Raw genomic sequence first — 17,378 nt, forward strand, 5'->3', positions numbered from 1 at the left:
ACTTCATTGAGAGCACTTCGATTGGCTCTTGAGATTGATAAAGGTAAGATGAATGCAAAACGCAATTATCATATTGAGAAAATTGAGCTAGGTGTGCACACTGTTAAATGAATGGCTGAAATCCCCGCCCCTTGCTGCTCTAAGAAAGCTGCCTATCTAGCTTCTAATTAAATACTGCAAAAGATAAGCCACAACAGCCACAGGCAGCTTATTTATTTGCTTCCCTTAAACGTTTGGACAGTTTCGCAGTGTTTTATCATTAATTTTCTGGTAGCTGAAACATATTTCTTGCTCCAGTCTCAGGAATAGGATTGAGCAATTTTTCTTCTACCCAAGAGCCTTTTAAATATTTGGAAATTGCATTTCTGTGCTTTTCCACCCCAAGCTTTTATTTCTCCGTAGTAAACACCCATTTTTCAGCCTTTCTTCCCAATTAGACAACAAATCATGGCTGGCGCTAAGGAGATACAATCAGCTCAGAGTGTCACAAGTTGCGCAGGCATGTCCCACTATGTATATCTACTCTGAAGTACGGCCCTGTGTTCAGTGCGGCTTACTGACCCATTCTTAAGCGGTGTCAAAATTGTTGGATTGTCCCCTGGTACATAAGTATAAAATGTTTTTACTAATGGGGTAGTGGCTACCTAGAACAATGAAAACTAAAAATTTAAGAGCTGAAGATGGTAAGATTAGTCTCATTGTACTTACTATTCAAAAATAAAACACATGCCAGCAGCATTTAAATACTTTAATGGGCAGAATCCGTAACAGATTATGAGTTATTCAATGTGCCTTTAGTGCAGGCTAGCCCTGTTAATAGTTTATATTGTATTTCCTGGCAGTTTTTAGGTGAAACACATTTGGAAGCTTCAGGAGTTTTCATAGATCAATGAAAAATATTTTATGCTTTCTGTTGTCAAATGTATCTGTTGCTTTTCCTTTTCCTTTTTTTCCCTCTCCAGGCACTTTTTATCGACCCTTTTATCATTTCCACAAAGAAGGCTTTGTGTTTGTCAGTGCTTCCACAGTTGCACAGAATTTCTTCTCTTTTATCCTGTACTTGGAATGAGAATTGCTGATAAAGCAAAAGAGGTCTGCCCATGCCCTGTTCTCCATATCCAAATACTTCTGTCGCTGGCTGGGTGTTGATGGCCAATGTCATGCAAAATGCACGCTGCAAAGAGTTGCGAGGAGTAAATCTAATTGGTTTTACATGCAAATAAATGCATGTAATGGAACACTGGTGCCATTTTTCTGAAAAGAAAAGCAGTTTTTTTGGGGAATGGAGTGTTGGGAAGGAAAGAAATGCTTAACCCCTGTTGCAGTGACACACACACCCCCGCCCGCCCCCCATCCTGTAATAAGCACTGAACCCAAAATCCCCCTGCAGGAAGGAACATTAAATGAGACTTAAACTGGGGAAAAAAAGCATGTTGCCATATTTTATTTTGCTTAAAAATGAATTTGCATATCTGCACTCATGTCTCCATGTTCTCCTTTAAAGATGAGAAGCATTTAAAGTTATTAATGTCATGTATTTTTTTCAGACGTGGCCTGATCTAAACCAGCTGAAGTTGTGTTGTGTTCATGGAGCTTTGATTCAAGTCCATGCGTGATCAGCTGCTGTTCAATTGTAAGTCTGTTTTTATAGCAGCTGTGTCTCCTTAACCACATAAAAGCATAAAGGTGTCTTTAGAATTTTATAACTGAAATGTATGGAGAAGCTTGTAAAGACCCACTAGTTGCCACAGCCCCATCTTCAGAGAGATGGCAAGAGACATGGAGGGAAGGAGTGGGGAAACCAAAATGTAAAGATTTGCCATCAAAGGGCTACAGGGCAGATAATATAATCAGAATTGTAGAGCTGGAAGAGACGCCCTGAGGGTCACCCAGTCACGCCCCTGCAGTGCAGGGATCTCAACATGCGGTCCCCCATACAATTTGAAACCATGCAAGACCCTGCTTAGCTTTGCTAAATGTGCTCACAGTTTCTGTGAAGTGTGCAGTAGCTGTTTCAATGGAAACTACATCACTTTAAATGACCATTAAACTCCTTAAAAAGTAGTATGATGGGATTAAATACGCTTGTAGTTCAGTGTCTTAGTCTATTAAATGAGAGAATTGAGAATTAAATCTTGCTTTATTTGTGTAATAACTGATGCTTCAAGTTGCGTACAAATAGTTAAAACACCAAGAATTAAAAGAAAACAGTCATATGAAACACTTTAGCTAAGTCTTAGTTAATTTAGTCTTTGTTATTAAGACAATCCCAGCCAAGCAGCCCTAAGAAGTGTATCTTCTGTGCTGTGTTACTTAGGTCAGGTCAATGAACATCAACATCACTATCAAATTAGATTTGAGAGCTCTGCTACATGTGGGGTTTTATTAACTTTAATTTTACAGTCCCTAAAGTCTACTTCCTTGGAGGTAATGCCCATTCAATGAGTGGTAAACATAGTGGGGCTGTTAGTCTTGTTTAAACAAAACATTGAATGCCTAAAAAAATGGTTGGTGGTTATAGTAGCTTCCGTATGGCATTCAAATTCCATCTTCTTTAGCCCCGATGACCACATGAGCTTAATCCAGTCTTCATAAACTAAGTCCTGCATTTGCCGTCCTTTCTCAAACGCAATGTTTCTTCATGGCTTGTTGCAGGGAATCACAAATGATATTTTTGGCCCAAAAAAGATACCCCTGAAAGAAATTGGCAGAAATTCAAATCGGGAAGTATACTTTCATTCTTCTTGTGTTTCTTAAATATGCAAAGTGGCTTACAAGAATAATGAAAACACAATAAATGGAAGACAAACTAAACAACCATAAAAGCAGACACTTTATAAAGCCAGCAATCAAATTAGAAGCAGGCAACTAAATGTAAAAAGGAAGTTGGAAATAATAATAATAATAAAAGTTCTCAGCAACTGTCTGAAGACTAAAAGGGAAGGAGCTTAGTAGGTTTCCATGGGGAGTGTATTCCCACAATTCAGTGCTCATTCCATTTAAAAAGCTCTGTCTTGAGTTCCTCCTACTAGTCTAATTCCAGGTAAAGAAGGAATGAGCAACTAATGCTGACCTTAACTTCTGGCCAGACTCTTGTGGGAGTAGGTAGTCTTCCAGGTAACCTGACTTTAAGCCATTTAGGGATTTAAAGGTTAGAACCCATACTTGAGTCAGGAAATAAGTAAGTAAGCAATGCAGATCTTACAAGAGAGAGGTGACAATAGTAATCAGGCAGCCACATTTTGGACCAATTGAAGTTTCCAGGTGGTCTTTCAATTTCCCTACTGAAACTGGAGGGAAATCATTTCATTAAATGCAAATTACCCAGGTTTCTACCTGAACTTTAGGTTAAAAGGCTCAGGACCACATGTGAGGTTTTAATAATATATGGGTCCTAAAATATACTTACTTAAAACTGCCCCCTTAAAAGCAGTGGTGCTTCAGAATAAGCTCCATTAGTATTCAAACACTTGTTTCATTAAAAGAACACTGCTAAGTTCTTTTTTCCTTTTTTATTGCAAACCATTTTTTGTTCTTTGTTTGTATACCAATTATGCTTAGTTTTATTGGCCACTGTCTCTGTATGGCCTATGAATTACACCGAGATGTAAAAATTGTGGCCCCCCAGATTTTGCAGGACAGCAGTTCCCACCATACTTGTTAATTGACCATGCTGGCAGGTGGTTGATGAGGACTGTAGTCCAACAACAGCTGGAGAGCCACAGGCTCCCCATCCCCGAATTAGATAGAGCTTAAAGAGCTCAGTTCATCTGAATTCCTAATGTCTCTGGAAATGAGGGTTATTGACCAATTTCTAAATATCAAGCCCATTTACTTTCCTCCCCAACAGCACAATATTCTGCATGGTTATGTTGGGATTTCTGCCAGATAAACAGAATAGAGTTGAAAGGAACTACAGTGGTACCCCAAAAGACGAATGCCTCGGAAGACGAAAAACTCGCTAGACGAAAGACGGATTTTCCTAAGGGCTTGCTTCGCTAGACGAAAGAGCCCTGCCTCTCCTGTCATGGCGACGCTCACTGCACGTACGCACGCTCACTTCCGCGCTCCTCCGGCTTCCTCCCACCTTCCGGCTGACGGCCGACCTTCCGGCTGCCTCGCGCCGCTGCCCACCGCCCTCACGCGCTCCTCTCAGAGGGCCGTTGCCGCCAGCAGCCGGCGTTGCAGCCAGAGTCGCGCTCCTGAGCCCCGCCGCCCTCCAGCAGCCGCGTCGCGCGGTGGCCACAAGGTGCGGGTGAGTCCGAGGTACCGGCTGCGGCAGCTGCCCTGCTTCTCCCCGCCCCTGTTAGTGTTTAACTGTAGTGGTGCTTCGCAAGACAAAAAAAATCGCTCAACGAAAAAACTCGCGGAACGAATTAATTTCGTCTTGCGAGGCACCACTGTACTGGAGAAGGGAAAATGTGAAGCATTTAGCTCCCGAACCTACCTGTTACTTATTCCATATAACCTGATTTCATGGTGTTGTGTGTTCCAGTTACCATACTGCTACCACCTCGGTACACACACTGCTACCTCCAAAATACCACCCCTCCCTTTGTCCATCTTGTCTATGCTGCTCATCTTTGAAACTAGCAGCAACAGAGGTGCACTTGTAATAACCAGAACCGTTCTGTCCTCAGAACGACTGTTTCTACCCCAAATTCCATGATAAACAAGTGGACACACCTACTGGATCAGTGGCCCTATGTCCTATAGTTTGTGTTACACCAAAGACTTAAATGGGCTTACATATTGTTAGCTAGCCTTCGGTCCAAAATATCTGAATGTTTATTAGGTAAGGGAAAAGAGTGGTGGTGGTCTAAAACAGAAGTCAGAATCCACCCTGGGATCTTGCAACGAAGTGTGGTATATAAATCTAATAAATAAATAAAAAATTAAGAATGACCCATCATGAAACTTGACATACCAAGTCAGACCATTGGTCTGTCTACTTCCATATTGTCTAAACAGACTGGCAGTGGCTCTGGTTTCAGGCAGGGAATATTCCCAGCCTTACCTGAAGTCACTGGGGATCTTTTGCATGCAAAGGAGATGCTTGACCACTGAGCTACAGTGCCTCCCTAGGACAGTGTACATCCAGGTTCTTACCTGACCAAGGTTGCTTACTTTTGGCAAGATCCCTGTGCCATGCCTTCGGACCATAGCACTCCTATGTAATATTTTGGTACTGAAGCTTTGAAACGGGCTCATTTTTCTTGTTATCATTTGGGATGTTAGGTAATAATAGATGGAGGGTTTCCTGCTTTTGATTTCAATGACACTATGCAATCCTATGCATATCAAGTCACAAGTAAGCCCCGTTGAGTTCAGTGGGACTTGGTCACATCATTAAACATGTATAACTATACACTTTAGTTTTGTTTGACTGCCTCGCCAGAGTGGTGCATGCTTTAGTTATCTCTCGCTTGGACTACTGCAATGTGCTCTATGTGGGGCTACCTTTGAAGGTGACCCGGGAACTACAACTAATCCAGAATGCGGCAGCTAGACTGGTGACTGGAAGCGGCCACCGAGACCACATAACACCGGTCTTGAAAGACCTACATTGGCTCCCAGTAGGTTTCCGAGCACAATTCAAAGTGTTGGTGCTGACCTTTAAAGCCCTAAATGGCCTCAGTCCTGTGTACCTGAAGGAGCGTCTCAACCCCCATCGTTCAGCCTGGACACTGAGGTCCAGCGCCAAGGGCCTTCTGGAGGTTCCCTCACTGCAAAAAGCCCAAGTTACAGGGAAGAAGAAGAAGAGTTTGGATTTGATATCTGGCTTTATCACTACCCAAAGGAGTCTCAAAGCGGCTAACATTCTCCTTTCCCTTCCTCCCCCACAACAAACACTCTGTGAGGTGAGTGGGGCTGAGAGACTAGCCCAAGGTCACCCAGCAGAGGGCCTTCTCAGTAGTGGCACCTGCCCTGTGGAACGCCCTCCCACCAGATGTCAAAGAGAACAACAACTACCAGACTTTTATGAGACATTTGAAGGCAGCCCTGTTTAGGGAAGCTTTTAATGTTTGATGGACTACTGTATTTTAATATTTTGTTGAAAGCTGCCCAGAGTGGCTGAGGAAACCCAGCCAGATGGACGGGGTATAAATAATAAACTATTATTATTTTTATTTATTTATTTATTTATTTATTTATTTATTTATTTATTATCTCTCATTGCAAAGAAAAGAAAGCAAGAGTCAAAGAAGTTACTTACTTTGGGCAGCAGAGCAATTCATTAAAATTACAATAGCAGACCATCTCACAGCCCTTTCCCTCCCAGAAGTGATCTTGAAGAAGCCCGTCAATTGGACGAAGACTGGCCACTCCCTCTGGGACGCTGTGACAGTTGTGGTCTTTTAATATTTTCCTGTAACAGGAGAGGCGGCCAGATGGTGTTGGGCTGGTCCCAAGCAGAAAGCTCAGAAACAGAAGAGTGGAGAGCATCGTCATTTTTGTGCTATCTTGGCAAGAGTTTACGAATAGTGCTAGGGAGAGAAGAGAAAAGGCGCTTAGCTGGGTGCCGACATAGAATCAGTCTTTATCAAATTCATCCCTTTAGCCCTGTTTTTCCACTATCCATGGATAGGAGAAGTTTGATTCCATTTGCATTTAAAGCCAAATCTTACCAAATTGTCATTTTTTAAAGGATATGAGAATTGAATCACAGTCATCCTACGAAATTCACACTTGCCCAAAGTCCGCAACGCAGTTCCCTAAGCAATGTTTGCAAATATGCATATGTTAGGGGAATGTGTGCATATGAATGCATATATTAGTGAAAATAACATACAGAAATGCATACTAGGGAAAATTGCTCGCAGAAATGGGCACATTTGTGAAAATGGCGTACAAAAACTAGGAGAAATTCACATTAAAATGCTAGTTAATTTTCTGCAAAAATGTAAAGAACTGAATTTAAGATTGGAAACACAAGAAACAAAGAAAACTGAAATGGATGGGACTTTCTTCCTAGAAGTATCTCATCCAGAGTGCTGGAATTAGCAATTCCACAGTGTTGTGATGGTCTTTGCAAGGTGTTGCCCTCCTGTAGATTAAGTTTGGCAGAAAAAAAAATTGAATCTACAGTTTCAGCAGGCTGTTTCAGAAAATGTTCTGAGACTTGCAGAAACAGATGATGAAACTGGAAAATGTGTTGCTAAGGCACAAATCATTGCTAGATCATTCCAGATTCTCATTCTGACCCAGATTGTCATATCTGCCAGAAGCAGAGGGTGTTTTAAAAAGTAACTTTAACCATAGCAATGGGATTTAACAGAGTTGTGCAGGCCACTGTGTTGTGCAGAAGCCAATATTCCTGAGCCACTCTTTTCCCTAGCTGCTAGTCAGCCCTCCTGTTTCCAGGCTGTTGCCCATCTTTGACTTCAGTCAGCACAGGATTTGAACCAGATAGAAACTTTTAAAGCCATTGTAGCTATCCCCGATGGTATAGATGCAGCTCAGGGTCTCTCCAGCACTTTGATCCCTCAGTCAACACAATAAGTACCGTAAATCTTGTCTATGTTCCAAGTGTATTTATTGTTGTATCGTTTACAGTATTTAAGATGGTGATGGCATGGTGTTGCCAGTTTTAAAAAACAGTAAATCCTAAAATGTGTCTTCAGCTACTGTGTGGATTAGAACTAAGGAGGCTTTTTGATGTACTTAAAGTCGAAATAATGTACCAAATAAGGTCCCAAATAAGATATTGAAGTGTTTACTGCTGACCTTACCTCTTGGTATCCCAGCATATTTTCTGAGGCCTGAGGTGAAAGTGTGTGTGCAGAGGACCTATTGTTTTTATGCTCTAAACCAGGCATCCTCAAACTTGGCTCTTCAGATGTTTTGGGACTACAACTCCCATCATCTCTGGCTAACAGGACCAGTGGTCAGGGATGACGGGAATTGTGGTCCCAAAACTTCTGGAGGGCCGAGTTTGGGGATGCCTGCTCTAAACAATATGATATGGTTTGTACTATAAACCTATTAAGGGAGCATTAATTGACACCACATTGGTACCTCAGAAGTCGAATAGAATCTGTTCCGGAAGTCTGTTCAACTTCCAAAACGTTCGGAAACCAAGGCACCGCTTCCAGTTGGCTGAAGGACGCTCCTGCAGCCAAGTGGAAGCCGCTTCAGACATTTGGGTTCCAAAGAACATTCGCAAACTAGAACACTCCCTTCTGGTTTTTGTGGCATTCAGAAGCCAAAACGTTCGACTTGCAAGGCTTTCATCAACCAAGGTACAACACTACTGCTTTAAATTGATGAGTATGATGGATGATACACTACCCAAATGATGTCTTCAAAAACACACTCCCTGTGCAGTGTTTTCAAGGCTCCTTTTTGTTCAAGGTTAGACTCCATCTGTTAGAAGAATTTGATCCTGTACAAAAGCAACCTAATTTCTCTTATCAGATGTGCACATAATCTAAGATAGGCAGTCTTAACAGATTTTACCCTTTGTTACACATTTTCAGCATTTTAAATGTTTCAAAAGAGAGATCTGAATATATGCTTTGAGTTAACACACATTTATTAATATATTTTAATATGTAGTTTTAGGAAATATTTTTCAAAATCACAGATTAATGTGAAAGTGGATTATGGTGATGGATAAAAGCATGAGAAAGAGACAGTTAGTCTATTCTTAGGGCTTTTTGGAAATGACCCTGATAAGAAATGACAGCAAAGTAACAGAAGAAGAAGAAAAAGTTTTAGGAAAAGAATACAACTTACCTGTAAATTCCTTAATTGTGGGAATTTGGACAATGGAAAACTGCCCTCTATTTTTCCAGTGTTTTTTGCCTTCCATCTTACTGCCCAGGCTCCCTTGTCTCCCTCTCTGCTGGAGTACTGGTCTGTGTTCAGAGGTGTATTTCATATCCTGAGTTTTAACTGTTTCATGTCAAAAAGGTTCTATTTCCTAGTAATAAAGGTGACTTGGACTCTGTGGACCAAATATCCACATTCTAGCTACTATGGAAGCACATTGACAATGCTGAAGTGCACATCTTGTCACTTGTGTCTTATTTTCAGGCTTCTCTAGTAAGTGAGGTGATGTGAATTACACCCATCTGTTTTCTTGGAATCAGAAAGGTGTGCTAATCATTTTTGGTACTGCTGTGGTTCAAGCAGGCAGGCTATTCTCTCTCTCTCTCCCCCCTCTCATATGTGTGTGTCCACTTATGAATCCAATAGAGTTTAAAAATACAGGGTATGCAATACTACAGAGCAGTGCTGGAAATTATTATTATGGAGCGAAGAATGGGTATGAAGATGACAAATAAGAATATCCATGTACATTCTGGTTTCTTTGGAGAAATTAAACGGGGGTTTAATGTAAAACAACAACCCTAGTGCCTCTAAAGAATCATGGAATTGATGGTCTGTTTTCACAAAGAGTCAATTCATGGAATCTCTTCTTGGTGGATTCGCTGCTCTGCTCACCATCACACATAGTGGTACTGTCTGTCTTGGCAAACACATAATTTTCAGATATTCTAGTTCAATGAATGCATTTGTTGCTGACATTCACTATATTAAACACATCAGAATTTCCCAGCACTGCTCTGTAGTATTGCATATCCTGTATTTTTAAGCTCTCTCTTTTGGATTCATAACAAAGAAAAGAGATTGCCTTTCCTCAGCTACTTAGTCAAGGCTGTTAAGCAAATTAATACCTCTTCATATCCACCACCACCTGAGGTGCAGGTCACCTCCACCTCGGGATGTTTTCGGCTTGCCTGGGTTCAACGCACGTGGCTTTAGTTTTAGCTCTTAGAACTAGTCCAGAGAAAACTAATTAACTAGGATCATTTGCACAGGGCAGGGAAGAGACATACCTTATTTGTTTGCTTCTTTTTCTTGCCTCCTTGCCTGTTGTGTCTTTTCAAATGTTGAAGCAAGCTAAAGGGAGATGCTGCAGGGAAGGAGGGCTGGAAGAAAATCCCGGATAAATGCTCCTTTGTTTGTCCTGACTCTGATTTCCCAGTGGTAGACTGTCGCTAAGGAGAGAACGGCAAGGAAGCTGGCAAAAGAGAAACGAAGAGGTCTCCCTTTCCAACAGAATTTCAAGCAAAATGTAAAAAAAAAAAAAAGATTACCAAAGTCAGGAAGGGAAAATATATTGCAATGTGAAAGTAAATAAATGGCAAAGTGTGTGCATCAGAGTTGGGCAGCATGAGCTGAGGTATGTTTACTCACAAGTAAGTCCACTGAGAGCCATGGTGCCCTTTAAGCAACCTTAGGCTACTTCGTGCAATCATATGTCAATGTGAGCAGACCACAGTGCCCGTGTGGGGCATATTGAGTGATATTCAGCTAAGTTTTACTCAAGAGTAGACTTACTAAGGGGACGCGGGTGGCGCTGTGGGTTAAACCACAGAGCCTAGGACTTGCCGATCAGAAGGTCGGCGGTTTGAATCCCTGCAACGGGGTGAGCTCCCATTGCTCGTTCCCTGCTCCTGCCAACCAAGTAGTTCGAAAGGACGTCAAAGTGCAAGTAGATAAATAGGTACCGCTCTGGCGGGAAGGTAAACGGCATTTCCGTGCGCTGCTCTGGTTCGCCAGAAGTGGCTTAGTCATGCTGGCCACATGACCCGGAAGCTGTACGCCGGCTCCCCAGAGTCTGCCACGACTGGACCTAATGGTCAGGGGTCCCTTTACCTTTACCTAGACTTACTAAGATTAGCCATGCCTATTAATTAGCCATGAGTACAGCTTAATTGAATACCACCCATTACTTATGTTACTTGGCAAGATTTATATACAGTAAAGAAGCCTCTTGATGCAATAGGTCATTGCAACTGGCGGTTTTCCAGAAGGTTGGTGGTTTGAGCCCACCCAGGGATGGCTGTGGGCAGGATTCCCTTCCAGGTCCCTTCCAACTCTGATTCTAACTTAAGTGCATTTAACTTGGTGCACATTCAGCTTTGTGGACGTGGCAAAAATGTATTTATTTAAAATGTAAAGGTTGTGGGGCTCCAGGAAAAATGGCTTGGGTCATCCCACCCACCATTGAACCAAATGGGTTTTTACTATACACAAATTTGACTTTCGGTGCAAGCTCCAGAATGTAACCTCTAAGTTATGGGCTTACCGTATTACTACTTCAGTAAAAAATATTGTTAAGTCACTGGTTTTCAACTTGTGGGTCAGTAGCCACTCTACTGGGTCATTTGCCTGTTCACAACAGCAGCACTGCTACCATACAAATACGGTGTGTGTGTGCGCGCGTGTTAAGAAATGGGTCTCCAGATGTGGGTTTAGGTCTCAAAAGGTTGAATACTACTGCTCTACCAAGTGGTTAACGTAAAGCAATCTAAAATACTCATTAAAAAAAACTGGTAGTACCAATCATTTAAAATAAAATAAAATAACCTAATAAATATGAATAAAACACAAATAATCCTAATAAAATTATATGTTAACATTACAGATTATATGTGCTCACATGCTCATGGGTAATCATGTGAACTCAGCATTCATAGATCCAGTCAGGAAGAAATGACACTGTTTTTGGTCTCTGGAGAAAGCTGTCATGTTTGTCGTCGTTTCCCCACCACCACCACCTGTCCATTTATTTTTATTTATTGTTTTTCAACTTTGATTCCAGCTGGTTACAAGGTTCCCATCTCCCCAAAATGTACAAATGCATAAAATTGCAAACAGACTATGAGTTGGCAGATGAAAGAGCAGTCAAGAATACTTAAAGGTACCGTATTTTTCACTCTATAAGATGCACCAGACCACAAGATGCACCTAGTTTTTGGAGGAGAAAAACAAGAAAAAAATATTCTGAATCCCAGAAGCCAGAACAGCAAGAGGGATCACTGAGCAGTGAAAGCAGCAATCCCTCTTGCTGCTCTGGCTTCTGTGATAGCTGTGCAGCCTGCATTCGCTCCATAAGACGCACACACATTTCCCCTTACTTTTTAGGAGGGAAAAAGTGAGTCTTATAGAGCAAAAAATCTGGTACATCCAAAGCTGCCTGAGCTATTTATGAAGTATTGAAAGTAAAACAAATAAGAATATTTTCATCTAGCACCAAAAAGAAAGTGCCATCAGGCAAGCGGCTTGGAGCAAGTCCCTTCCATACCTGGGGTAGCTGAGCTCAAAATGGCTCTTCTCTACAGAGGCATTTGAAGAAGGCCATCAGCAGATAAACTATGAGCACAGAGAGGTGGTCATGGAAGATGGAGCTCCTTCAGGTGTTGTTGCTATTTATTTGATTTCTTACCTGTCCTTCACCAGGTGGTCCGTGAGCAGAATACACCAGCATAAAAGTAATTGGTTAAAGCAATTTACAATCCAAAGAAGAAGGTGTTCCTAAGATATATACTATCTCAGGAGTCAAAGGCCGTGGTAAAAAGGTACTTGTTTCCAATGGGGTTTAGAGCTTTAAAAGTGTGCATCTGTCTATTGAATTGGTTCTTTTAAAACTGCCAAGAAGGAATCCAAACTAACATGCCCTACTGTGTATGTTTGTTTCAAGTATGTTTATCTCATCCTTCACCAAATTGTGCTGGGACAGGACTGCATATGCATTAAAACCATAATTTGTGATGTTTTAAAAGCTTAAAGAAATAATGAATTACCATAACAAATCTCAGTGGAAATCTACATGGCAGCAGGAAGGGAATAAAACAAAGAAGGCAAGTCTTTACTCATCAACACCACACGCCTCAGTGGAGAGGTTATTCCATAAGTGAGGGGCTCCCACCGAGAAGGCCCTTCAGGGCACCCAGGTACCACAGCTCTCACTTGAGGCAGGCCCATAAGCAGGGTTCCTCTGCTGATCTAAATGTATGGGCAGGTTGGTAAAGGAAGAGGCTTTCTTTCAGATATTTGAGGCCCAACTCATTTATAATTTGGTCCAGAAGGTACTTGAATCGGGTCTAGAACAAAATTAGCAACCGCTTAACAAAGCATGGATAATTGTGACCAGGCTATCCCAGTCTAGGAAAAGCCATAGTTGGGAATAGATATTTTAGTCACTGAAGCAACATGGGCCTGAGGTTTCCTCCCCCTTGCTAGCAACCTTGTCCTGTGTCTTTTGCACTTTCAAACAAAAGGACAGTATAGCTACAGGATTTGATTCCAAATCTCTAATCAGGAGGCCATGCTTGGACTAGAGTGCACAACCCCATCAGAAAGAAAACTGAGTGGAAAATATGCAGGAAGTGAGACTATAAGCATGTTGCAATGAGTTTCTTCAGCTCCTATCTTGTGCTGTTCGCATTTCATAAGGCCTGTAAAGCGAAGAAGGGAAATATTTGACCTGCTGTCTTAGAGTATTTCTTTATTAGAAGGATTTCTAGCCGCCCTTCATCGAGTGAGCAATGCCAAGGTTGGCATACATTAAAACAGAAGACAATGCATTTGTAGGTAAAACAACATCAGCAGGGCAGGTTAAACAATGAGTCAGAGCAGCAGACTGATGGGTATTAGTAAGAGGATATATGAATTATATTTGATCTTCTACAGACCCACATGTGTGGGTTAACACAAAAGAAAAACAGCTTGTGCCTGTTTTTAAAGCGCAGGGTTTGCACACAGAGGGCCCCAGTAGCAGAGTTTAAATCCCATTGTTAGGCAGATTTAATAGATGCATAGGAACAGGTTTTTAAACCACCTTTTTAATATCCCTGTCCAGGAAACACTGAAGCTGAATAACCAGTTGAAGCTGGTGAAAGGAACACTTAGCTACTCAAGCCCCCTGGGCCTCCAGTGACAATGAAGGAATCAGTAGCATTCCCATATTATGGGCCTCCTCCTTTGAGAGGAATGCAACCCCATCCAGAATAGGCCTTCTACCTAAGTTCCACACCAGGGCACAGTCTCTCCTTTGCCAGGTGTCAGTTTATTGGCCCTCATCCAGCTTCACCCAACATGGTCCATATTCTGCACAGCCTCATTTGATTCAGATGTCAAAGAGAAACAGAGCTAGGTGTCGCCAACATATTGATGGCACCCAACTCCAAACTACTGATGATCTCATCTGTGGCTTCATATAGATGTTCAATAGCACAGGGGACAAGATTAAACCCTCCAGTACCTTATAGCACAAGCACCACAAACCTGAACAACACAATTCAACCATCTGACCCTGAAGTTAGGAGTGGAACCATCATATCACAGTACCTCCAGTTCCCAAACTACAGAGCTGGTCCAGTAGCTGCTCAGGAAACCTTGCCCCCAAATATGGAAAACACACACAAAAAAAACACCTTTATAACCATCTTTATGTGTGCAACTGTGGTGGCTAGAATTTTAGTAGCAAAAAACTGGAAATGTGACTCAATTCCTACAAAGCTTGACTGGCAGGTGAAGATGATAGAATACTTGGAACTTGCGAAAATGACTGGGAGAATAAGAGGAAACTCAGACCAGAAAGTGTGTAAAGAATGGATAACATTTAAAGAATATCTAAAACAATATTGTAAAAATGCAAATCTGACAGGTCTAGATTGAATCTTGAATATGAAGGAAAACTATAAATGTAGAAAATTTTCTCGATATGTAACAGATGTAACAGGGAATGTGTAAAGGTTAAGAATATGTAGAAAGCACAATGAGGTGAATTGGAAGTCAAAAGTGTGTGTGGTGTTAGATGATGTGTTGTTAGTTAATGTTTAGTTGTCACTGAGGTATTGTCTTGGTTTGTCTGTGTTGTTATATGTAAATTGTTTTGCAGTAAAGTTTTTTTAAAAAGAAAAAATATGTATGGAAAACAGCATTTTTGTAGGACACCGTTCTGGGAAAATTTATTTTGTTAGCTGCAATGAGCAAATGTAAAGGTAGGATATAGTTTGGATGAAGACATACACTTAGGAATTATTTCCAGCGTTGCCTGTAGCATTGCAAAAGGTCCTGGGGTGACATTTAAGTCACCAGGAGCTGCAAAAAGTATTAGATCACCACTAGGACACGACTGAACGACTAAACAACAACAACAAAAAAGCACAGGCAGAAGAGAAGAGGAATTGCCTGATTTACTCTTAGTATTGCCGCTTGAAGCTCACAATTTCAGGTTACCTGGCGCCACCTGGTGCTATAATGGAGCATAGATTGTGTGTTTTTAAATCGTTTGCACATCTTTTGACTCCGTCAGGAATTATTGCTTGTGTGAATTTGCTTGTAGCAGCTAAAGCAGGTGGGACACTTCTTCCAGCAGAATCACAAGCATGCCATTTATTACAGGGCTCTGTTACCATATATTTTAATTTGATTTATGTGTGTTTCAGCTTCAGGGAAGCATGTAACAAGGGACACAACAAACTTACAAAATGTATCAGCAAGGATCTTAGCTTCAGTATTTCCAAATAAACTTTTTAGACTTGTGTCATCAAAATCTCTATTAAAGCATCATATATGCTACCAAGATAATATCTCAGTGGTTTCAAAGCATTGCTCTGACTCTTTCACCCAGTGGCTTAGCATTTATGCCTAAGTCTGATACATGGATAGTTAGAATTTGCCAATGCAATAATTATTTCCCTGTTGATGCAGGTAAATAATTATAGGTCTGTTGAATCGAAATGAAGAAACTAGTTGCTTCCAGACAACACTTTTAATGTATGAATGACTTTTAAAAATGATAAAATTATTCAAAATAGAAAATAAAATTTAAATATTATCAGAGTTGTGTAATATATAAGAAATACTACTCTGTATGAACTGTGACCCTCAAATGCCAGTCCTGCACCCCTCTGAGGTCTGCACCCAAGGTGGCTGCCTTGTTGGTTCATGATAGTCCTGGTCCAGTGCTGATGACTTCATAGATATAGTGGAAGGGGACAATTATTTACTAATTCCAGTCCCATATGATCTGATATTGGCATCTTCCTTTGATGCTGTCATGCTACATTTTCGTTCCTGGGTCTTGGCAGTTCAGTTCTGCCACACCAGGTCTCTTCCGCCGCACTAAAGGGAAGAGTGGGGTAGAGGAAGCCGGAGTCTGCTATCACCTAGCTGTGTGGTATCTGATGCTCCTTTTGAGGATGAGTGTGCAGTGGTTGCAATGTTGAACTGGGAAAATCTGGGTTCAAATTCTAACTCCGCCATTGAAGCTCACTGGGTGAACTAGGGCCAGCCATGGGCTCTTAGCCTAACCTACCTCACAGGGTTGTTGTGGCAATATATTGGGGAAGAATGGGAGAACCATGCAGGAAAGGTGGGTTATATGTGAGTGGCTGGAGATGCCTTGATTCAAGTTCATTGGGTGACCTTGGTCCCAGGCACTTTTGGTCTAACCTTGTTCACAGAGCCTCTTATCAGGATAAACACTGTCTTGGGCAACTTGAGAGAAAGGTGAAATATATAACTGTACGTATCATTCTGAGCTGAGGCCATAAGAGTTGGCTTGGACAGGTCTGTATCCATCAGAATTAGCAGAAACTATTTTTGTTTCCTAGTCATTGAGGAAGACACAAGTGGGATCACACAATATAAGATACAACCACAGTCACTCCGGCTTAATCTGTTTGTTCTTGGAGATCAAGGTGTTAACCTACACAAGAATCACACCAGACAATTTGGGTTTCTTCTTTTTAAAGAAACATCCCTTTGCCATTCACTAACATAGCCAGAAGAGGTCACTAATGAACTCTCTAAATACCACTGTAATTGTCCCCCCCACCACAATAAATATATGCACTTGGAATCACTTTGAAAATGACCTGAAAATCGCTGCAGTACAAACCAATGGAACCTCTTACAACAGAACCAGCACCACACACACACACCCAATTCCACACACAGAGACTCACAAATGCAACACAAACTGTCACCTTTCTCGGTTTTGTCTTACTTAATGCGGCTATTTTTTGATTTACAGAATGCCCACTGAATAACAATACCACAATGATGGAGATTATTCCCACCCTTTTTTCAAGGAGTTCAGGGGACGTGCTTGTATATGGGAGAATACCTACAAACTTCAGAATGTGGGTTTAGGAAAAGCCACATTAGTACACACTGGTTAGTCACCCAGGATGCCAAATATCAAATACCAGTTGCCACCCGTGGCAGCTTTATTCAGTAGTGAAGGAAGTGTTGAACCTCCTTTCCCCATGCACTGTGGTTCTGGTGAAAATGGGAACCCCTCTATTATTAATTGTAAAAATTGCAATGGTGCATTAGTGTTATGTGTGGCTTGGTCTGCGGACTGAGAAAATGGCAGTTTTGCTATGTTTTGTAGCTGAAGTGTGATTCAGTCTATGGGGTTCTTGCATTGTAGCTATATCCTTAGCCACTACAGTGGTACCTCGGGTTACATGCACTTCAGGTTACATACACTTCAGGTTACAGACTCTGCTAACCCAGAAATAGTACCTTGGGTTAAGAACTTTGCTTCAGGATGAGAACAGAAATTG

General features: G+C 41.5%; 1 protein-coding gene across 1 annotated transcript in view; it reads right to left on the minus strand.

Moving 5' to 3' along the window:
- Positions 1–2,121: 2,121 nt before the first annotated feature.
- The window catches only part of SCRG1 (stimulator of chondrogenesis 1), a 76,703-nt gene continuing 61,446 nt past the window's right edge, over positions 2,122–17,378 (minus strand). The window contains exons 4-6 of the mRNA XM_083457693.1: positions 9,846–10,058; positions 6,218–6,488; positions 2,122–2,694 (exon numbers count right to left, since the gene is read on the minus strand). Of these exons, the coding sequence (XP_083313819.1) occupies positions 2,640–2,694; positions 6,218–6,453 (291 nt within the window). The 5' untranslated portion in view covers positions 6,454–6,488; positions 9,846–10,058 and the 3' untranslated portion in view covers positions 2,122–2,639. The remainder of the gene's footprint in view (positions 2,695–6,217; positions 6,489–9,845; positions 10,059–17,378) is intronic.

Source organism: Podarcis tiliguerta, assembly GCF_965153285.1.
Source record: "Podarcis tiliguerta genome assembly, chromosome: 9".
Classification (NCBI taxonomy): Eukaryota; Metazoa; Chordata; class Lepidosauria; order Squamata; family Lacertidae; genus Podarcis; species Podarcis tiliguerta.